Below are 23,154 nucleotides of genomic sequence, written 5' to 3'. Positions count from 1 at the left end.
GCATCCAGATGTGGAGTCCTCAGTACAGGAGAGACATGGACCTGTTGGAGCACATCCAGAGGGCCACAAAAATGATCCAAGGAATGGAACACCTCTCCTACAAGGATAGGCTGAGACAGCTGGGGCTGTTCAGCCTGGAGAAGAGAAGGCTCCAGAGTGAGCTGAGAGCAGCCTTTCAGTAACTAAAGGAGGGCTGTAAGAAATAAGGTGACAGTCTCTTTAGCAGGGTCTGTTATGATAGGACAAGGGGAAACAGTTTTAAACTAAAAGAGGGGAGAATTAGATTGGACATCTGGAAGTAGTTTTTTACAATAGGGGTAGTGAGGCACAGCAACAGTTGCCACAGAGGTGGTAGAAACCCCATCCTTTGAGACAATCAAGGTCAGGCTGAACGGGGCTCTGAGCACCCTGATTGAGCTATATAGGTATCCCTGTTCATTGCAGCAGTTTTGGGCTAGATGACCTCTAAGGGTCCTTTCAAAAGATTCAATGATTTGATTACATATATATATATTAACAACTAGATATGGAATGTAGATATTGCTGGGAGAATCAAATCAGCGGAAAAGATTTTGTGGTTCAGAGCTGTAAGCTTCTTTCAGCTGCTATGTCAGCACTAATGCTTACTCCTTCTTCACCAACTTCCTTATTTGAATTTTCTTTCCTGCTCCTGCATTTTTCAGGAGCAATGCCAGCTTATGGCATTAGTCTGAAGTGTTAGTGAAGCTGTGACCTAAGTAGAGCAGACACATAAAATTTGAAGAACTTAAGTAAAGTGAGAGATTAACTTAAAGATGAAATCTTACACACAAACTACGGCCTACACAAGCTGAAGAGACAAATAAAATGAAGGAAGAAACATCTTAACAAGAAAATTCACTAAAAATATCCTGTGAAGAGGATCATACATAGTAATCATACCAAAAGAAAGCATTATTCCAGAGCTTACAGTATGAAAAAAAACACTGAAAAAGCAAAGAATGACTCAGATGATGGGGGTTTGCACATATTCAACATTAATGAAATGCAAGTTGGAATAAATAGTTGGTAAAGCTCTGATTAGCATTAGAAGTGACGACAAGTAGAAAAATAAAGAGCAAATTAAATGCAAGACAGTGGAATAATAATAAATGTACCAGTCTTGCACCTTGGAAGAAAAGGAAAAAAATGTTCAATCAGGCAAAGTCAAATGAAAATTACCTTGTGGAATGATGATAATACCCTTCAAGACATTGTGAATTCTAATCAGGATGAAACAGTCAATCTGTTTACTTAGTAACAAAACATTTGACTCCTGCACAAGTCCAAGCTGCTGTATGTGTTTGAAGAAAATGAGACGTCACCCCAGTATGCTACATGTACAACAGATGAAAGTAATTCAGCCACTACAGCATCTGCTTTACACAGTTGCTAGCATTAGAATAAGGAATAATTCTAACACTGAAATAGACAGAAAAATAAAGCATCATTAATAATTTTACATAATCTACAAATTACATAAGCAGCATGCTAGGCATAGGAAAAGCAAGATTTTGACGAGGCCTATTCAGTCTTCCTGGATGAGCAAGGGTAGCCATTTTAGCATACATTGGTGCCAGCATGTAGGTTTAGGTGTTGAGAACACTGTTAGAAGTGAATTTTGCAGCAGAATATCAGCTCTGCCAGCCAGTCTCACAAGTCATCATCACCTCTGATGATATTCAGGAATGTGATGTAAGGAATGCTTGTTAGAAACTGTGGTCATTCATCAGAATCAACACTCTTTTTATGAGTAGATAAAATTCAATGCAAACAAAAATAAGAGGAGGTTGTTTTCTACTTCAGTATCATATACAGAGAAGGAAACCAAGGAAACACGATGGTTATGAGAAAGTAAAAGTAGATTGTTCCGTGCCTATCCTTAAAGGTATTAACTAGGGTAGTATTGGATTTTGCAGATTATCTTATCATATCTCTCTCAAACCTTAGACATAAACAAAGCATTGAGACCATGATGGAGAGAGAACACAAGCATGCGATACGTGCACAACTGGTGACCTTACAGGTTGATCCAGTGAGGCAAGACTGGCAGCACTGTTATTATAAAAGAGGCCTCTGATAATTTTTGTCTCACCAAGAAAACAAACAGGTTGGCAAAGGCTGTGCAATGTTTCCACAGAGAAAATTTTAAATTCTCTGACGGGGAAAACAAATTTCCAAAAAGAACAATCTCAAAAACTAATAATTTGAAAAATCATTGCTACTCCCAAATATCAGCAGTATACTATACTGAAACGTTAACATTTGAATTTACTTAACTTCAAGAAGAACCACTGAGTAGAGCTGACTCCTTATTGAGAGCAGCCTTGTACCAGAAAAACAAGGTGACTAAATCATAACACAAGAAACATAGTATTACCACAGAACTGGAGAAATAGGAAAAGAACACAAAGATTTCCTCAAACAGTAACTGTCTATGCTAGTTTCAAGAGTTGGAAAAGGATGTGAGAATAAAAAGCGCAAGATAAAGATGAGCTCATGTTCACATCCATCATCCTGCCAAAATGGTCTAAGACCAGAAGAATAGCCCTGTGTACTTCCCAGGAATGACAGAACTGTCAAGGCAAATGGAACATAAGATTATATACAGGCAACTGAGTCATAATTACCCAAAACACTGAGAATAGAAACTCTCAGAGGAGTGGGGGTTCAGTTTGGGAGACACGTAGCTAAAGAGAGTAGGAAACACCACATGCTGAGAAGATGAGATAGAACATGAATAATCATACCCAGGAGAAATTCTAGTACATGTGGCAAAATAGAACAGAAGTATATAGGGTCTTCAACAGGCATTAAAGCAAACTTAATAACAGTTTCTTCCCAAAGGAAAACAAAAGATGGAAACATATTTTAACATTACAGGCAGCTGGTCAGACTTTTAGGAACCAGGCAGAATGTCAGAAGCTTCCACAGCACTCACTGAGGACATAGCAGTGAAGTGTTTAAGCATTCCTGAACTACGTAGTTCCAATCATGAGATCTCAGTTTACTTTAAATTAGACAATATATTTGAGAACAAGAATTTTATTTCATCTGACTATCCCTTATGATAGTGAGGCGAGTAAGTAGCAAAGCTGAGTTTGCTATAGAGTTTGTAGAGAGTTTTAAAATGCTGTAAACAGCAAAGAGAATATTTGGCATTCCATTCCTCAATACTGAAAATATTCCCACAGAAAAGTTTACTGCAGCTGAGTACAATGCTTGAAGTCATGTTCAGTAACCAGTGGAAGCAGTAACAGATGAAAACAGTAGGAAAAGGGCCAATGGTAAGAATTGCAGAATTACAGCTCTGATTTATATTTGTATATAGGTTAATTATTCAAGATAATTCTTACACAGGAAGCAAGTGACATTTTTGAAGGGATAACTCCCAATTCTTAAACCAAAGGGATTCTTTTAACAAAGAGAAGAAATCCCAACCTGGAATATTTTGAAATGATGCATCTGGATGGTGAGAAAGATACAAATGTGTAATGAAGTGTTTATCAATAACACACACACACACATACACAAAAACAAACAGATCCTAGCTAAGAGGAACTGGAAAAATGGGAGGTATGAATCAACAAGTCCCCTTAGTCTGCTTTTAATTGCACTGAACATTCTTCACTATAGACTTTCAAATTAAATGGTCTTTATGAATCTCTTGTTTAATAATTTAATAACAATGCCTTGTTATTAAAGCATTTTGTTTGTGTTTCTTGGTGCTCAGTATTGCTATGGCCGCTGTTACATGAAGATTTCAAAAGACTGTTAAAGTTCATACCGCCTCATTCTCAAAAATGAGAGAATTATCTGCCTTGCATAAAACCCAGTCCCAACCTGGATTAATTTAGCAGAAAGCTGTGCACAGGACAAAATATTAGACATTTTAAAGGAAAGACAGTAACTTGATTGCTATTATGTCCTCTTAGGCAGGGACAATTCAATTAAGACACTTCTCTAAGATCTGCATCACGCTGCTGTTGGAACTGGTTTTGTGCTTGAGCTAATGTTCTGTTCCTTCTGATTTATATCGGTCACCTTCATCAACGCTAAAGACAGTGTATACAGCTTTCAAAAATCTAAATAAATCCCTCTTCAAAGCTTGCTTTCATTGTGTCAACTAAAAGAAACTAGGTGACTTCTATTTATATATTCACTTTATTTATATCTAGTCAACTACTCGTTTATATTAAAAAAAGAACTGGACAGTTTCAAAGCTGTGGTTTGTTGGTAGTCAACTTTACTTGCTGAAATCATGCTGCAAAATGGGACAGGATCTGAGATTACTGAGAAATGAGCAATTTTGTTGCACATAAACACACAGAATATTTTTCAGCACTTGCTAGCTCAGTAATTTCAATAGAATGGCAAAAATCTTGTCTGTGTTCAGCACTGACCTCACATCAATTTGTGGACTCCCTACCAAACCCATGAAAAGCTGAACAGTGACAAAAGTTTTGGTGAGCTGGGGCCTGGAACATCTTCCTTATGAGGAAAAAGCTGAGAGACCTGGGACTGTTCAGTCTGGAGAAGACTTATCAATGGGAATCTTCTCAATGCTTGTAAGTATCTAATGGGTGGGAATCAAGTGGATGGGGCCAGGCTCTTTTCAACACTGCCCAGTGACAGTACAAGGGGCAGTGGGCACAATCTGGGACACAGGAAGAACTTCTTTTCTGTGAGGGTGGCATAGCACTGGAACAGGCTGCCCAGAGAGGTCATAGAGTCTCCTTTTCTGGAGATATTCAGAACTGTCCTAAATGCTTTTCTGTACAACCCACTGTAGGGACCTCCTTTAGCAGTGGGGTGCACTTGAAGGTCTCCAGAGGTCCCTTCCAACCTCTGTGATTGTGTGATTCTGTGAATGACGCTTGATTTCCTTCAGGTTTTCCTTTGCGCCTACAGCTCTGCTGCCAGAGGGATGAAGCCCAGCTGGCACACAGCACTGAACTCTGCTGCCATCCTAAAAGATCTCTCCCTAGTAGGGTGGTTTTTGACTTTTATTTTAGCAGTGTTAGGGGTGAGGTTACATTCACACTGAAGCCTTTCCCATATGAAGTCCCAAGTCCACCATCATCCAGCCCATCCATCCAAACACTGAACCCTTCCTGACAATGACACTGTATCTTTTCTTTTATGCAACCATGTGGAAATGGACTTATGGGCTTAAAAATGTTAGGAGGTAACGGATGTTTTAAGGGCTAAATTTTGTCATAAGAGCTAATCCACACGCTGGGTGATTGCCGTGACGGCAGCGCCAACTCTGGAACGGAGCGCTTTCAACGCCGTAATGGCGGATCGCCCTCCCAGAAGAGCGCGCCGAATAACGGCTCGAGCCTCCGCAGCCCCCGACCGTTAGGCCGGGCCTGGCGGTTGCCTGGCAACTCGGCGGCGCCTCCTCCACGCCCCTCGTGGACCCGCTGCGGCCCAATAGCGGCTGCGGCGTCCGGCCCTGTCTCCTGGAGACGGGGTCACGGCGGCGACCACCGGAGCGGTGCGCGGGGGTGAGAGGGCAGGCCTTCCTGGCGCTCTGCGGCATTTTCCTTATCGAATAAGAAAAATAAAAGCCATCTTCCCGAGTCACTCCGTGTGTTGTGCTGGTTCTTCTCCTTCTCACTCTTTCTTTTCGGTGCGTGGCTTTGGGTTCCCCGTCGGGACACATCCACATCCCCCCACGGCGGGGCGTGCGGCGCTCCGCCGGGTTCAGTTGATGGCGGCTTCCTTCTTGCGGTCACGGCCGTTGTCGCCTCGCAGTCGTCCAGTAGCTGCCTGCCTTCCCTCTGCCGCCGGGCCCTCAGCTCCCAGGTGTGAGTGCAGGCGGCCCGCTGTGCCATATCCCCGTTCGGTACGTCGGCTGAAGGCCAGCCGGTGGGGACGGCTGCTCTCTTCCTTATAGCCTCTCGCAGAGCTGCCGATTGAGACCTTATCTGCAGGTACAGCCTGTCATGAGGTAGCGGTGAAGGCTTTCCTGCCCCATGACCACCATGCATGCATTTGTCATTGACCCTGCTTCTGTCAGACAATTGGAAATATCTGTATGTCGCTCAGTGTGCTATGTGTTCATGTTTTTTGTTGCACGAGTGGCGATGGTGCCTTTCTTGTGACCATCATGAAGGTATCTTCCATCTGTGTAATATTTCGGTAATACAATGAGCTGCAGGTGTCAGGTTTGAAGGGTTCTTGGGAAAGAAGGAATAAAAAGAAGGAGTAGTGGTCACTTGGGTGAACAATGGGATGACAATCTGCTGTTCTGGCACCTTTGTGAAGCAGAGGAAGATGTTACTTTTTCTGGTTTTTGTTCAAGCTCTCCAGAAGAACATAAGAGAGAGTTCAGTGACAGGAAAGCAGACCTACATCTGTTCCTGTCTTTGTGCCTTGTTTGGCAAACTGATCATTGCATAATTGCCCATCTGTTTTCACAGTTAACCGGAGGAAAAAGATGTTCCTTCTAAGGTTATGCTGGCTATACCTACCTCTTTGCTTACTGTGAGATAAAATCAAGTTAATTTACATTCGGTGTTTGTTGGTGTGTTTATTGGGGTATAGGTGTACGTGTTGCAGGAGTGTTTCACAAAATGTTCTGTCTAAAATTTGGGAATTCTCTGGTCTCATTTGGTATTTAGTTTGACATTTGAGCTTTGTGTCTCAAGAAAATTAGTGAAATTGAGTTTGTGGCTTGTAATTAGTACTGATTAAGCAGCCTTCCTCTCTATCCTTGTTGCTGTACTATCCTCTGTTTTTTTCTGTAGCTGTCAGGTAACTATATTGAGAACTGGTCTTGCTGAAAGGAAAACAACAGTCCTTTACAAACGAAATGAAAGAAGTTGGTGTTAACATGAGAACAAGCAACTCCAAATGGCTGTGAAATATTTCAGTTGTTAGTTGGAAGAACTGGGCACTGAATGTGGAGTTGGTTTGGAGCTGGAAGAACTTACTATAAGGTGCTCGTTGTGTACTAGGTAGCAATATATTCTGGTTTTGGAACTTTTGTAATAAATGACAAAGGTTTAATTCGTTTCACTATACAAATTAAACCATATAAAATTATTGAGACAAAAAATGGTAGTTATAAGAAAAACTAAAATTTTCTTGTGAAACTCATTGACTCCCACAGTTGGCCAATGCACTTACACAGCTTTTTCATGGATTCTTTCCATCCATGAAAAAAAATTTCTAATGCTAACTCCTATAACTGGTAAAGCTACATGCATCTTAGTGTTGTTAGGAATGCAAATCCCTGTGGGGTTCTTTTTGTTTCTTTTTCTGGTTATGCTGATTAGATCAGTTATTTATCAGGCTTAAATTACATGGTAAGAAAGTTGCAGGGGAAATCTGTCTGGTGTGCCCTTAAGCAGAAATGGCAATTTTACTTGGAAAGGCTTTCAGTTTAGAATAATTTCTCATACCCAGCATTTTTATGCAGAACTTAAAATTTTAAGTTTGGTAGCACGATTTTTATTTACAGGTAAAATATTTAGAATCTGTACTTACTGTCTTACCTATAACTTGTGGAATGTGTGAAGAGCTTTCCAAGTGGAAAATAGTTACCTATTCAAAATTTTGTTCACATTTCCCAAGGTGATCTTTGAAGTACTTACATCCTTCCAGCAAGATGAAACATAATTTCTATTTTTTAAGAATTGGGAGAGTAAGTGTGATACATTAATGATTTTTAAATTTGATTGCTTCTTCTCTCTCTCTTCTTTCTTTAAAGGTTTATCTGTCTAAGAAAATACTATGTTTCCAATTCCTTACCAGTAAAGCATCCTTAAGTATGGAGAACTTCATTCTTTATGAAGAGATAGGAAGAGGAAACAAGACCATTGTTTATAAAGGAAGAAGAAAGGGGACAATTAATTTTGTTGCCATTCTTTGCACTGATAAATGCAAAAGAGCTGAAATAACAAACTGGGTAAGTAAGACTTTTCCTGCTAAATTTGGGAAAAGATTAAACTTAAAAAAATTAAAAAAATCCTTGTAGCAGAAAGAAAAATGCTGAATACTTAAGTGTTTATTTCTATCATCAATTGGTGTTCTTGTTTAAATCATTTGCATAAACTCAGTTTTACAGGTTTACTGTTTCTATGATCTGTCAAAGTACCTTTTATAAAAATAAGTGTTTGTGTAGTGGTTGACTTTATTTTTCTATCAGTTATGTAAATCCAGTCCTAGTAGTGCCTTCCAGTAAATAATAATTTCCTTCTTACTAAGAAGAAATTACTTTTTATGAAAGAACAGTATTTTAAGTCGATCAATTTTTGTTTGTGAAAGCTTGGCAAAGTTTTAAACATTTGCTTTCTGGATAAGAAATGAAAACTGGTACAGTTAAACATTTCAAATATTTCATTTTTCCAGTTGATACATTTTGTTTAATATTCCCTCTCATTGTTTTAGTGATTCATAAATCTTCTCCACTCAAATCTTTTTTCCCTCCAAAGCGTATTCCTCTTAGAAAGTACCTCGCATATGGCTCTGACAGGATTCAGAGATTTCTGTAGACATGAGGCTACGAGGGTGTGGTAGAAATAGAGACTTTCAGGGACACTGAGTGATTGCTTTTGCCTGATAAGACCGAGGGGGGAAAGGTCTATTTCTCCTTATTATATTTACCATATCTTCTCACTATTGTGTTCTCACTGAAAAAGAAAGTAGATCTCCTAGTTTGACTCCAAATTCTCATTTACAGTCTGTTAGTAGAGAAGCAGAAGAGTTAAACAGTGCTTATAAATCAATAATATCTCTGTTTGATTGGTTGGGAAACTTTCTCATATTGCTGGAAAAAGTTCAGTAGGCCAAGGGCTAAGATGAAAGTTTTCTGTTCTCAACTTACATGTAAAATTAATTTGAATTGGAGATTAGTTTTTAACTATTTAGTGTACTGGATTAGGCACAGGAATGAATAAGTGATCTAGCATAAATCTGTGTTGTCTCCAGTCCTCCTTCAATCCATATATATAAAGATATTTTTCCCCATTAATAATGTTAAGAACTTTGTTTTAGGTTCGTCTGACTCATGAAATCAGACACAAGAACATAGTGACATTTCACGAATGGTACGAAACAAGCAACCATCTCTGGCTTGTAATGGAGTTATGCACAGGTAAAAAGCTCAGATGGACAAAAATAAATAAATAAATACAGTACAGATATTTGTAAGATTTTTTTAATAATAAATCTTTCTCACAAAAAATACATATTTCAGTCTTCGAGAAAAGTTAAATTAATAATCAGTTTGTACATATGTATGTATGCTTAAAAATGTTGGTTTTTAAAACATTTTTAGAAATCCACTGAACTCATATTTCTCTTCTATTTCACAATGTTTGTGAAGTACTAATTTAGGTGACATAATGTTAGCTTCTCATAGCTAGGGGAACTTAAAAACAAATTGTGAGCAATTGGAGTGTAGTTATCTAAAATTTATTTAAGGAAAGATTTAAGGTAAGACATTAATCTGGGAACACTGAGAACCCAAAACTTTATTAAGTAATTATTAGAGTTTTGGTAGGTTAACATCAATCTTTTAAAGAACACTTCTAATGCTTTCTCCAATTATGACTGTATGTTTTAAGCAGATGATAGTAAGCATGCTTTCCTCCATGTAGAAAGGAAAGGTGATTGTGCAAGTGAAACATTTTAATGTTTTGATACATAGAGTTGTTTCATGGTAAGAGCCAATATTACAAACTGATTTTTTTTTTTTTTTTTCCCTACTTAGAATTATTGGAGAAGCTATAAGACCTGAAAAAATAATCAGGTCATTCTTTCAATTATTAGAATTAAAGCTAGTGGCTGATTTGGAGGCCTTGTCCTATTTGCCTAGTCTAACAAATTGACATGTATGTAATTTATTAGGCAGGCAGCCTATTGTTAAGAACAGTTAAAGCAATTTTTGTGTATTGTATCTTGCAGTATTGCAGCATGGGAATAAAGTTCTTAAAGACCCAAGAGTGCACTGACTAAGAAGTTTATCCTAACTAAAATTACATTAATTTCAAATGAAAGCTAGCAGTCTGGGATTGTGAAGAATTGTCAGAATCCCCAGTTCTGACCTAGGATAACACTGGATGTCCTACTGCTACAGGCCCTCCAAGAGCCATCTCTCCACAGTGTGAACAGTGGCAGTTAGCAAGCAACTTATGGAGCCCATCTCTCCCAGACATGGGTACTTGTCCTTGTTAGCCTGTGAATTGTTGGGTGGAGTTCATCTCTCCCAAGGGTGGATGCCTGGCTTTTTTAACAACCATGTGACCACTTCTCTTTTCTTTGAAACACTGTATGAGTTGGGTCTCTGCAGTCACTTGGCATAAAGCAGGACAGTAGAGGAATAAAATCTGCCTGAATGTTCTCTCACTGTGGTCATAGTTAATAAAGCTTCTGTCTGACCTGCCTCAAATTGTACTTGTGTCATTGTGCACTTGGAATGTTCTCCCACAGCAGTTAGCTTCAAGACATTCTTAGCAGCAAATGTACTTGTGAATAGGATGGGGGTTGAATTTCATATTAATTTTGTAGAGCCTTGAAAACTGTTTTTCATATTTGCCTCACAGTGGCAATGTAGCATACTTTTGTGTTGCTGATTTCATTATACATTTTTCCTGATATATCTATATAGCCATCTAAAATACATTATAAAAGTGTTAAAATGTTGGAAAATTCTTTACCAAGTCATACATTCTGAGGCTGGTTCTAAAGGTATGACTGATTTTTATAAACAACGTAAAAAGACTTAGAATAACTTTAAGATTCAAAATCATTGAGTAATTTGGAGAATAGTGTGAAAAACCTTTGCATTTCAGTATTCTATTAAATAAATCAGTGAGGGGAAAAAAAAAAGCTGAGGAAAATATTATGTGGTTTGGAATAAAATATTTATTATCCTTCTCCATGGACCCCGGGATCCTGGAATTTTACTATTTTTATTGTCTGTGAATTCAGTGGAAAATTCCACATCATTAGTTCTACTGCTTGTTCACAGACATCCATAGCCTGATCTTGGTATTGCTTAGTTTCATGCAGAAGGCATCTGAATAAACTCACTGGGTTACTAATGCATTGTGACAGCATGAGTTTCATGTTTTCCTTTCTGCTTCCTTTGTAAAATAAATCAATATGAAAAAGCTTTTAGAAGTCATGCACTCAGTTTAATTGTAGTGAAAGTTTATATCACAATCTCAGAAGTAGGTTTTTCTTTTCTATACATTTTCATATTTTTAATGTGTATTGGTAATGATTTTTTACTTGTCAGTTTTGGAAGACTTTCATCATGTCATTGTGCATGTAAAGCAGATGCCATGCAAGTAATTCCTTTGCTGACCATGTGTACACGTATTTCAGGGGGTTCGCTAGAATCAGTTATTGCTCAAGATGAACATCTACCTGAAGATGTAGTGAGAGAATTTGGTGTAGATTTGATTACCGGTTTACACCACATTCATAACCTTGGGATTATCTTTTGTGAGCTGACACCTGGAAAGGTAACAAGGAGTATTATTTATAGTGGATATCACATATTACTTTGTACGCAATCAACATTTTATTCATATTGTACTGTTTTTGAGAGAATTACCTAATACTGGAAGCCAGTTGCATAACAGTAATTCTGTTGCTGGTCTTCATTTGTAAGAGGTCAAGTTGCACTTCTGTCTGAGTCTTCTGTAGAACTTGTGCATTCATTGGTTTCTGTTATTTGTGGGTAAAAGAGCAGTAAATAGAAGTGAATATATAAGTAAAGCATAATGGAAATGCCTCTGTATTTTTCTGAAGAAGAATGTACTTAAAAAAAAAAAAAAGTAAAAACTGTTAAAGTACTCTTTTGAACACAGAACACAGAGTGCAAAAGTAAGATTCTCCCCTGCCCCTCTCCCAGCCTCCCCCCCCGGCCCATATCTAACTAGAGTGATTTTTTTTTTTTTTTTTTTTTTTTCCAGACAATTTTGGAGGGATTATAAAGATTGTAATTAGGAAATCACTGACTACGTAGGAAAAACTTATCATTATCAAAATCATGCAGTTTTTTGTCCAGTATAAAATTAAAAAAAAAAAAAAATCACTTTTTTTTTTTTGCCTAAAATGAATGAATGTTCCTTTTACTATCTTTCACTTTAAACACATTTTTACTTCAACTCTTATTTTTACTTTCTTTTCTACAGTAGCATATCCATCATCATTCATATCAGCTTAATCATGAGCAAATGAAAATGTGAATGGAACCATTAATGTTGTGTCGTCACCTTGTGTGATTTTTTTTTTTTTTGCTTACAAGAAAAAAAGTGATTTGTTTTGACTTAAACCTCTCAATGCTTTTAGATATGATAGTGGTCATCTCTATTTACTTAAATGATTAAATTATTGTGATTTAGTATATTTTGTATTGGAAATTAGTGCAGTCACTGGTGTTAATAGCTGCTATGCTGGATTATTTTATTCCTCTAGATTCTGCTGGAAGGGCCCGGCACTTTGAAGCTCAGTAACTTTTGCTTGGCTAAAGCAGATGGAGAAAACTTGGAAGAATTTTTTGCTTTAGTTGGATCTGAAGAAACAGGAGGAGATGTTGTTGAAAGCACTCCACAAAGACACCTGAAAAACAGACTTCGAGGTAGGATATTTTTACCAGCTAAAATTAAACTAAACGAACAGAATGAAAGTGGGAAAAAACTGTTGTTATGCATGACTTTTGAGAGAAGACTCAAAGAAGGTAGTTGATCAAAATTCTGATGTGGCTTACTAAATTCCTAGAATAATTCTGTTATATCAACATCTGTAAATGATGGCCTGTTTATGTGATATGCAAGTTTTCTTTGAGCAGATTTTATGTATTCTGCATATAGGGAATTTTTTTTTTTTCCCAAGTAGGCTCAAAACAAAAATTTTGCTGTTAAGGAAGATTGTTAAGAGGGATTGTAACACATGGGGAAACTTGCAAGTGAGAAAGAAGAAGAGAAACTGTTCAGAAATATATAGTCATAATTCTAAAGACAGTTTAAGCACTGGAAAAATGTACTTCTGTCATGGAATTTTGATAGATTAACAGTTGCTTACCTTTCTGTGCTGTTCTAAATAGACTTCATGTTATTTTTGGTTTGAAGCTTATATGCAGGCGACTGTAAAAATAATGTAGTATGTAAGATTTCCACATAACTGGATTATTTTGAGTTGCTTTTTGCAATTGGCATCCCATACCATTTAATATGCAAACTGCCTTTCTATCCTGAGCAAGTATCATATACGGATGTGATCTGAAACTGCTCGAAGTAGTTAGTGAATGGAAAATGCTAATTCTTCATTTGGGTTTGCTAAGGGGGCTTAAGCAATTCGCTTTTTAATGATAACTGATGTGGATTTAAAAAAAAAATCTGTGAAATACCTTTGGTCCTTGATACATTTCACATATTACTGATTAAGTATGAGTAGTAGAATTATAAAAATAAGAAAATCACTGAAGCTTCAGAAATGCTGAGTCTTAACTGGCTTTTCTAATTGACAAAATTATAGTTTTACTACTTATCATATATGAAAAAAGTATGTGCTGCAGATGGTCTCTCTAGGGTCTAGGGCTAATTTCCATTAAATTTATGTTAAATGTATGCACAGCTCAGTAAGTACTATACTGAATTGCTTCTACTTTGATTGGAGATTTTGTATCCATTTAACAATAGTTTAGAGAATGGCTTTTGTGTTTCTTGACAGAAGATTTTCCGTACTTTTTGCTTCAAGTGGTCTGTGTAATTTCCAGTATGATGATTAGTTGTTTCAGTACCATTTACATAAGAAAAATTGTTTATTTTTGAAGCATGAAAAAGCTGTTACTGTGTTTAATTTCTGCAGAAAAATCCACACAAATCCAACGGGCTACAGCTGCTGTGCTACATTTTCATCAAATAAGAAAGCTTTAGAATTTTGGTTTTACTTTTCAGAATCTTTCAATAGTTTGTGTCTTGGAGCATCTCAGAGACCTCTGTTTCCCTGATAATGAGGAATCATAGCAGTTGCTGTCATCTGGAACAATGGAAATCTTGGCAATGTGTTATGGGAACAAAGAGAGCTTTCTTTGTACTGTCTCCTGCAGATAGCACCTACTGCAATCATGAAGGCCAAGAACAGGATGTGTATTTTTTTTTTTTTTCTAGAAAGAAATGTAAATGCAGAATGTCTCTTTCCTGTTACCTTTAGATCAGCTTTTTTTTTGATATGTATGTTTAATAACCTGTTGTCACTTGAAATAAATAAAATGGATAGCAAAATCCAAAATAAGCTTCTTAAAGGATTATGGAATATACATTTTTGCTGAGATTCTGTAATTTTTAGGGAGATTTTGGAGAAACTAGTAGTATTTAGAATAGGCATAATTAGATCAGTGATTTAATTTATGGACATTGTTTATTCTAACAGTTTTCTAATTTCGTGAGAGTTAATGTCTTAGGATAGCTCTCTTTTTAATAAATGTAAAAATTGATGTAACCTAATAATTTTTCTTAATCACATGAGATTTATGTTGGTTTAACATACTCAGTTGGCTTGGCTGTGGAAGCTGTCAAGATAAATTAAGAAAAAACTTCTTACATTAATTATGTTAGAGAAGTATAAGCACAAACCAAGTTGATTAATGAAAGAGAAGTAAACAAGAAAATGGCTTCTGCAATCTTACATAATTCAATAAAAGTTAAGGAGGAAAATATTCTTTTCAAATTACATTTGGTATCTCATGTTTCATACCTCTAAGTGAAGATTCTTTCTACACTTCAGTGAGTTAGAGGTTAAGTTTTAGGTGTTCTACAGGACTGATGTTCAATCGAGTGTATTTGTATGGTATTTTGTAGGCTCTCCATTCTACACAGCTCCAGAAGTAATAAAGGGAGAAGACTTCTCCAAGTCCAGTGATCTGTGGTCATTAGGATGTTTACTTTATGAAATGTTCTCAGGTTGTAAGTTTGTGTATTTCTTTAATATCCGTGATAATGAAAACCTACTTTGTGATCCCAATTTAAATTCTTGTTTAGTTTTTAAGGAAGTTGAGACAGATATATTTAAGAGAGGTAATAAAAATTTCTTGAAGAATACATTAAATATGCTTAAGAAAAACAACTTGTCAAGCAATCAACTGAAGTAATACTGCTAAATTGTACCTCTGACTGAATTCCAAATGCAATGATATTAACCAACCTGAATCCCTCAAATACTGTGATTTGAAACTGTAGCAATACTTGTTTTTGGACAATGTAATGTTTTTAATCTCTTCAGTATTAAACTCTGGATGCATTAATTTGACTTCTGAGGGAGAAAAATTTAACTAGTCTAACACTAGTCACTGGCTTTCCTGCAGATGAAGTTAGCATTGCCTGCAGCTGGAAGGAAATTTTCAGTGCATAAGAATTACAGTGCAGTATTCTGAAGTCTCAGACAATACACAGATCTGTTGGATCAGTATACTCTGCTCTTACCTTCTCTGGCTGCTACGTCATTATTGATTCTTTCAGAGCATTCATGATGGCCTACCTCAAGCTGTCTTTAGAACATGTTCTGTCCTTGCTCTCTTTGGCTGCTCGTGGTAGAAGAATATAATCCAAGGATTTATTTTTAAGTGAACCTTTAAATTCAAATCAAGGATGTTTATTGCTTTGAGTATTTCCTTAGGAAAATGAGCTCCTCCATTATATATAATTACACCTGACAGCCATTTTGAAATTTGCATAACTGAAAAAATAAACTTCCATTTATTTTAGGAAGGCCACCATTCTTCTCAGAGAACTTTTCAGAATTAATTGAAAAGATTTTATATGAAGATCCACTGCCACCTAGGCCCGAGGGTAACGTTCTTCTCTTGTTAAATGTGTCAAATTGAATCAATAGTTACAAAGTTTTGCTTTGCAGTGTTTATTCTGATTACAGGAATTGTTTTGCTGTCCAAAGCGAATGTTACCATTGCTGTCCCTTTGCTATGAACATCTCCCATTAGTGATAAATACTTATATTTCTGTTGATAAAACAGGTGTATCATTTAGTGTTAAGGATTAAAAATACATTCTGAGATGGAATTTTTGAACTTTGTCATTCAAGGCATCAGTGGTATTCATGGAAACACTTTGTTAGTTTCTAATTTCAGTTCAAATTGATACAGCAGAAAGGTGACCTATTGAGTTAAAACTATTACTTGTTTCAATTGTAAGGGAAATTTTATTTTTGAAGCAAATAGATCGATTGTGTTGCATGATTTTGAGCTCTCAGAAGTAGTCTTTCTCAGTTAACTGAGAATTCTGAAAACCTCTTGTGTAACAGGATGCAATAATAGTCCTCTTAAAACTACCACAGCTAAAGTAAATTTCAATTAGCACAATTTTCAACTCTACTTTATTTTTATCTAATAGTTATATGATAATGGGAAGGTTCATATTTTTATATGAAATATAAAAAATATGAATTTATGAATATATAAGAATATAATAATAGATGTATATTAATTTTTTAAATTAGCTTGACCAAGTATTGATTTTTGTCATCTCTTTGAAGATCATTTTAATACAAAGATTTTATATTTAGTATTTTTTTATGATTTTTTTTTTCAGATGAAATTGGTGTTAAATAAAACTGCTTTAATGTCATCTTCAGATAATGATTTGATTTACTTTGTCACAGTTGATTCTGTTATCCAGTTCTCATCTTTTTAAGTCCTTCTATTTTCAGGTTCTGCTTTTCAGAAACCTTCTGCAGAGTTCATTAGCTTACTTGATGGATTGCTTCAAAAGGATCCTCAGAAGAGGTAAACTGTTTGTTTGCATTGCCTTTTTCATATCTGGAAAAAAATAATAACTATGATACTATCTGGTGACAATGAAAAAATAATTTTCTCCTTCGTAAAAGAAGAAATAGTGCATTTTCTCATGCAAAACTTTATTTAATCAAAATATTAATTCTGTATGGTTTTCTACTTTTCTATGTGGTGTTAAATAGGTGACTGTTTAACAGGATGTTAGCTTTTCAAATTGGATGCCTTTGGTTTTCCAGAGCAATGGGCATGTCTGTTTTATAAGACTTTAATTTATAGATGTTACACTTATATTTTTTGTATAACATAATTATTTATAGAGTAATGTAAATATTGGGACTGGCTAAACTGTGTACTTAATCTTTAATCTCACCTCTCTGTGTTGTGTGAATGATCCATTTCAATTTTAGGCAAAAATTTCCTCTAGAAGATAACTTACTTGTTCACCACATACCAACTAAGAACAGTAATAGTTGCTTCATAGTATCACTGGATTCAGAACCTAGCCTAATATGCTTTTGTAGCTGTACTTTGCCACTGCTTTTTCAGTTCTTTATTGCTTCTCAAAAGGCTCAATTGGACAGACATATTGCAACATCCATTCTGGAAAGACTCTCTTAGCCTTTGTGACGGTGATTCTTCAGACAGCCAGGGCTCAAGGTACTGAATGTTCTAGCAGATGTCCTCTGTAGAACATATGAACAAATAAATAAATAAACATTACAGATTTAAAATATTTTTCTGTAAATATTTCTGTCTTTGAATTTTGCTTAGGATTTTAATTTTGTTAAATAATTGCTGAGTTAAGCTTTACACAATCCAGTGAGCAGTTTGGGGTGCTTAGGAATTACAGTATCCTGTCAGTGTAAGAGTATCTGTTTGCTTTCTGGAGACTCCTTTCTTCTAGCTACAGAATGCTATTTTTTTTGTTTGTATAACAACGATGAACAGTAATTTGACTTACAATACTGTCCTTCAAAAGCTTTATTAGCTCCTTATACATGAGTCAATTTCATCTTTATTTAAATTTGTTTTTATGCATTAACATCAAGTCATCAAAAAACCTATCTGCACATCATCTTAGGTTTTTTTCGCCTTGTGAGTGTAGTTGACCCATATTCTTTGTTTATAGCATAAAGCATTAATCTAATGTTTTTATATTTAAATGTGAAATACTCTGCATTCCTATATAGGCAGAAATACCCAGCCCTTTTGTGAAAATAGGCTCTATTCACTGAATATTTAGGCTTCTTCAAAATGTCTGTTAATCTTGCTGTTTTTAATTTCTCAATTTCCATTTAGAGTTGTTTGTTTTTAAACAATCTGTTGTTCTAGATATTTGAATGCTATTTCAGGTTCCATTCAGGGAACAAGTATGGAAATAGCTTTATTTTAGAATGCCACATGCTTCTGTGTTTTATCTATTTTTACATTCCATCTCACGTTGTTGAAATACCTATTTCTGGTACCAGTGCTGCGGTATTTTTTGTTACTAATGTCTCTTCTAGTTTAATATGCTGCTCCTTCTCTTTTAATTTTATTACTACTTGTACCACCAGGGCAAATAATTGAGATTGTGAGTTTATATCTCAAAAAATCAGAATTTATTCAAAATATCAGCGAGACTTAGATCCACCTTTACCATATTGTATGTCTGAGCAATTCTCAGAGACTCAGAATAGTAATTACCCACAAAATATTGGACTTCTTGACTCACTTTATTTATGTGAGTCTTCTAATGATTCTGAAATATTCACTAAGGCAGTAATTGGCACACATAAAGAACCAAGGACATGGTCTTGACATACAAAAGAAGATCTGTACTTCTTCCTTTCAAAATGTGAGCTCCACAGGGAAGGTTTATTTGAATCAGTTCCAGGTGAACAGTACGGGGAAATACAGAAGCAAAAGTGAGAAATTTGCTATTAAGGAAAAAAAAAGTTTTTATTGATCTTAATGCTTGATACAGGCTTTGATATTGAAAGTATATTGGTTGTGAATTTTTTCTCTGAAGATTGAGCAATCTCTGAAACTTACAAAATTACCCTTGTGTATTCCAGGGTGTAAATTTATTCCAAGTTTCTTCAATGGCAGTTGTACTAAGGGAGCTAGAGAGTTCTTTAATATTCTCCAAGTTGCTTGCTCAGAAACAATTTTTCATCATTGCCATTACCAATATAAAAGTACTTGTAGCTCATATTGCAATAGGAGGATGATCAATGAGAATGACAGCTAAATTGCACGTTAATAGTTGCAATAAGTAATAGATCTGATCAATCTGATTTCTTTTAAATCTTTTTAATTAATATTTCTTATTAAACAGCAATGAAGATTTGGAGTCATGGAATACCAAGGGATCAGAAGATGCTTGTAAAAACCTGTCATCTTCAAGAGCAGATAATAAGCTACCAAGCAATTCTTTCAAAATAGGTAATATTCATTTTGTTATTTTGAATTATTTTGTTGGTCTCACCAACATGCTTCTTCCTTGTGTTTTGTTTATTTGAACATTTAGATTCAAGTTTATGCTCTTTTTTCAGTAGAAAATCCGACTGAATTGCGCCCCAAAAATGCAGTTGGTGGATCAAATGAATCCATATTTCTTCTCAGGTATGAAAATCAAAACAACAGTCAGAAAACCCTTGAAAGCCCCCCACTTCCCCCCCAATCTCTTAAGACTTCTTATTCTATTTGTAATATTTTGTAAGTATTTACTTTTGAATTTTCTAACAGTTAAGACATACTTGAAATGCAGTTAAAACAATGTGTGCAGTTAAAGCAATGCTTTTTTGGCTTTATGAAACTGATTTTGATAGGACTTCTGATTTCTTAACTGTTTGCCGAAACATAAGACTCTGCTTAGATCTTCTTTTGATATATGAGAATATGCTTTCAATATGATTACTTTAGCTATAAAAGAAGTGTACAGCTTGAAATGCACTAATAGATTCTGCCTGCTGCCTTTCATCACAAGCTATTGGTATTACTAAGTACTGCACTAGATATTGCTTGAATGATTTAATTTCTTAAAGCTGAAGTTCTAAAGGATCAAAGTGGAGGGGAATTGCTGGCCTGTCATTTGGCACCAAAATTTACTTAACTACCAATGTAGTTAATCACCTTTTCACAGCAGTAACTTCTCTGTGTGCAAAGGGAATAGATCTCACTCATTTCAGCTAGTTCAATTCAATGTATCCTTGTCTTGCTTTAAATTGAGACACAAGCTGAGAACTGGAGAAGCGAGAGATTTATTTTTTTTCTCAAGCTCATGTAGATGCAAATTAGGTTTGGAAAAAAATATATTTTTTATCTCATACATGCATTTATATGGATATCTGTTTATATGTATATGCTATATGTATGTGTGTTTATATCTGTCTAATATTTGTATTTTTTAGTTTAGTTGCTGTTTCTTACCAGATTGCAAATCCAAATTACTTTTTGGAAGTCAAGAAAACACTTTTATTTTATGTTGTTGATAGAATCAGTGTTTCTTGACCTGCTAGTTTTAATGGTTCTGAAGTTAGTTTTAAACACTTTGATATGAATTAAGGTATGCTATCAAACAGATTAGTTTACTAGCAGCTGTATTAAAATCGCAAATGTAATTGTTCTGGTCTTACTTTTCTTTGGTTTCTACTTGTAAAACAGTTAAAAAAGAATAAGAAAAGTAATCCCACTTCACATTCATTTATAAAAATGAAGCTGTTTTTTATTCCCATTATCTTACAAAGATTTGGTAGTCAGAAGAAAGTAATAAAATTTACTACTATTTTTGTCAAGTTAATTCTGTTGGCATTTTGTTACAAAGAAATGTGCTAGCCATGTTTTAGCATCCATTCCAGAGGCCTGAGTGGACAAGAAAACAATCAAACTACATTTATTTAACAAACAAACAAACCCAGGAAGTTTCTTATTTCTAACTGATAGATGAATTCTAACTTTGTCAGGAGTGCTTAAAGACAGGAAGATCATCTTATGTTGCTGGGGACAATATAACATTTTTGTCTGCCAGCCTTCAAATTTTACTGTGAGGCCTGAATGTGAAAATAAATAAAAACCTCAAACCAACAAATAAAACTCCACAAAAGTGGCCTGCAGAGAGACTTAATCTGTTTTCTGTTTCTTTTGAAGTTCTCGTCCTACTCCTAGAACCAGCACTGCAGTACAAATAACCGATGTTACTGTTGCTCCAATCCAAAATTCTCCACAAAAGGATTCAAGCATTACAAGAGTAAGTAGAAAAATAAATATTAAGAGGCAGTGATATAATCATAGCCAAGATCTTAGCCTGGAGACTACAACAAAGACAGTTTTTCTTTCTCATCCTGTAATTATAACAGAAAAGTAGTTCTTCCAGTAGTAATTCCTTTAGTGTGTAAAAATATTGAAGGAAAAAAAAAAAGTAAAAGTAAATGTTTGCAAAACTTCCAGCATAGGAGTCAAATAAGATGTTTTGTCTCCCTTTAATTCAATGCATAAAAGAGAGAGGGACTATCTTATTATTATTATTATTATTATTTAATCCATCTACATTTTAAACTTGTTGCAAGGTTTTTTGTTTTTTGTTCTTGTTTTTTGTTTTTTTAGAGTTTTGTCTTTCTACCTACATAGATGTTTTTCATAATTTTTAATTGCAAAGTCTAGGCCCTATCAATAACTACACAATTAAAAAGCAGTTTAGAATATATTAGTTACGTGAGAGCAAATTCTGTGGCATAAGATTTAATGAAATATTATGGGAGTAAGCATAAACCTTTTTCTTTTGTGCAGAACGGTGTTTCAGAAAACTTTGTTCTTGTTCTAGGCTAAAAATGTACGCTCGAGTCAGCAGGATATGGAGTCAGCATTGAAAGAGCTCATTTACACTGAATCTGATCTTATCATAACACCAATCATTGACAATCCAAAGGTATAGAAAAATAAAATATAAGATTCAGGAACTTGTGGGTGAGGCTAGTTTTGCAGATAACTCTTTAAATTAGGGTGAAACTCATTTCCTGTGTTTTATAATTCAAATTTTAAAGCAGTTCCACCCAGTCATCTGGCAAGCTCTCATACAAGTTTTTGGCTGTCTTTTATAGTCCTATTGTATTGCTATAATTTGGAGAATAGAGTTATTTTGGGGTTGTAAAGTAATGTTAAATAATGTCTTATAATAAATAGAATAAACAGAAGCTATTAAATTCTGTGTTCAGTGGTTTTGTAGATCTGTTTTCTGATAGTTTGCTTTAATATATATTACTTAAATGAAAACAAAGCTGAGTGTGTTTTGGTATAAAGAAAACAAAGCTGTCCATGAAGCCATGTAGTTCAGGTGTTAAACTCTTCCAAAGCAACTTATGTCATTCTCTAAGTTTTAGACATAATATTTCTAAAAGGTATGAACTTGTTTTCTCTGGAAAGGAAGGCCTGAAGTTGTAAGAAGCACAGAATGGCTTGGGTTGGATGGGGCCTCACAGATCATCTAGTCCCAATCCCCCTGCCATGGGCAGAGTTACCTAGCACTGGGTCGTGCCGCCCAGGAACCCACCCAGCCTGGCCTTGAACTCCTCCAAGGATGAGGCATCCACAACTTCTCTGGGCAGCTTGTGGCAGTGCCTCACCACACTCTGAAGAATTTCTTCCTCAACCTAAACTTCCCTTTGTTCGGTTTAAATCCATTCTCCCTTGTCCTACCACCAGCTATGTATGTAAAAAGTCGATCCTCCTCCTGCCCGTAAGATCCTTTCCAGTACTGAAAAATGCCTCAGGAGTAAGCACTGATTTGTACAGCCATCCTGTACTATTGTTGTGTCTTTGTTTTCATGTTTGACTGCTGAAAAACTTTCAGAAATGCATTAAAACTAGTTGTGATGTTGTTTATTTCTCCAGATAATGAAGCAAGTGCCAGTTAGATTTGACTCAAAAGCTTTACATATACCAGCATATTCAGGTATGGCTCTGCTGACATAGAAACATTTATTCTGTATATGGTAGTGTAACTGTTGCAAGATTGTAAATCTTTAAATCTGTAAATTTGTAAATCAGCTGAGGTGAGGGGAGAATTCAAAACTGTTTTTCCTGAAGTTGCAAAAGTTGTGTTCTTAACTAGACCAAAAATGAGTAGAATTTTCAAGTGCTGACAGCTACATATATATATACCCTTTCTTCTGCCCTCTTATAAGCCATACTTAAAAGCTTTAAAAAATAAGACAGCCAACACTTTCTTAGCATGGAAAAACAGCAGATTTTTTTATTTTATTTTATTTTGGTAAAATACTGAGGTATTCAACCAGATTAAGATTTGACAAAGTTAAGGAAGCGAAATAAAACAGGATGTTGGAAAGTGTAGTGTTGATGAGCTATCATACTTGATAGCCTGGCAG

General features: G+C 35.5%; 1 protein-coding gene across 6 annotated transcripts in view; it reads left to right on the top strand.

Annotated features, from left to right (window-relative positions):
- The first annotated feature begins 5,694 nt into the window (after window positions 1–5,694).
- ULK4 (unc-51 like kinase 4) overlaps window positions 5,695–23,154 on the top strand; it is a 219,771-nt gene continuing 202,311 nt past the window's right edge. For 4 of the 6 annotated variants that reach the window (XR_014883996.1, XM_085226515.1, XM_085226514.1 and 1 more), the window contains exons 1-14: window positions 5,819–5,957; window positions 7,739–7,936; window positions 9,025–9,124; window positions 11,362–11,501; window positions 12,460–12,622; window positions 14,844–14,945; window positions 15,747–15,830; window positions 16,705–16,780; window positions 17,357–17,446; window positions 19,110–19,216; window positions 19,327–19,396; window positions 20,921–21,020; window positions 21,594–21,698; window positions 22,661–22,721. Coding sequence is in view for 5 of the 6 variants with exons in the window: in XM_085226515.1 (XP_085082641.1) it covers window positions 7,799–7,936; window positions 9,025–9,124; window positions 11,362–11,501; window positions 12,460–12,622; window positions 14,844–14,945; window positions 15,747–15,830; window positions 16,705–16,780; window positions 17,357–17,446; window positions 19,110–19,216; window positions 19,327–19,396; window positions 20,921–21,020; window positions 21,594–21,698; window positions 22,661–22,721 (1,336 nt within the window). In the remaining variant the exon portion in view is untranslated. Of the gene's footprint in view, window positions 5,958–7,738; window positions 7,937–9,024; window positions 9,125–11,361; window positions 11,502–12,459; window positions 12,623–14,843; window positions 14,946–15,746; window positions 15,831–16,704; window positions 16,781–17,356; window positions 17,447–19,109; window positions 19,217–19,326; window positions 19,397–20,920; window positions 21,021–21,593; window positions 21,699–22,660; window positions 22,722–23,154 lie in introns of all 6 variants that reach the window. The other 2 variants (XM_010712967.4, XM_031553967.2) reach the window with 2 other exon arrangements.

The sequence above is a fragment of the Meleagris gallopavo genome, chromosome 6, assembly GCF_905368555.1.
Source record: "Meleagris gallopavo chromosome 6, MGAL_WU_HG_1.1, whole genome shotgun sequence".
Taxonomy (NCBI): domain Eukaryota; kingdom Metazoa; phylum Chordata; class Aves; order Galliformes; family Phasianidae; genus Meleagris; species Meleagris gallopavo.
Note: the sequence above shows the minus strand (reverse complement) of the source record. Positions and strands in the feature narration are given on the sequence as shown.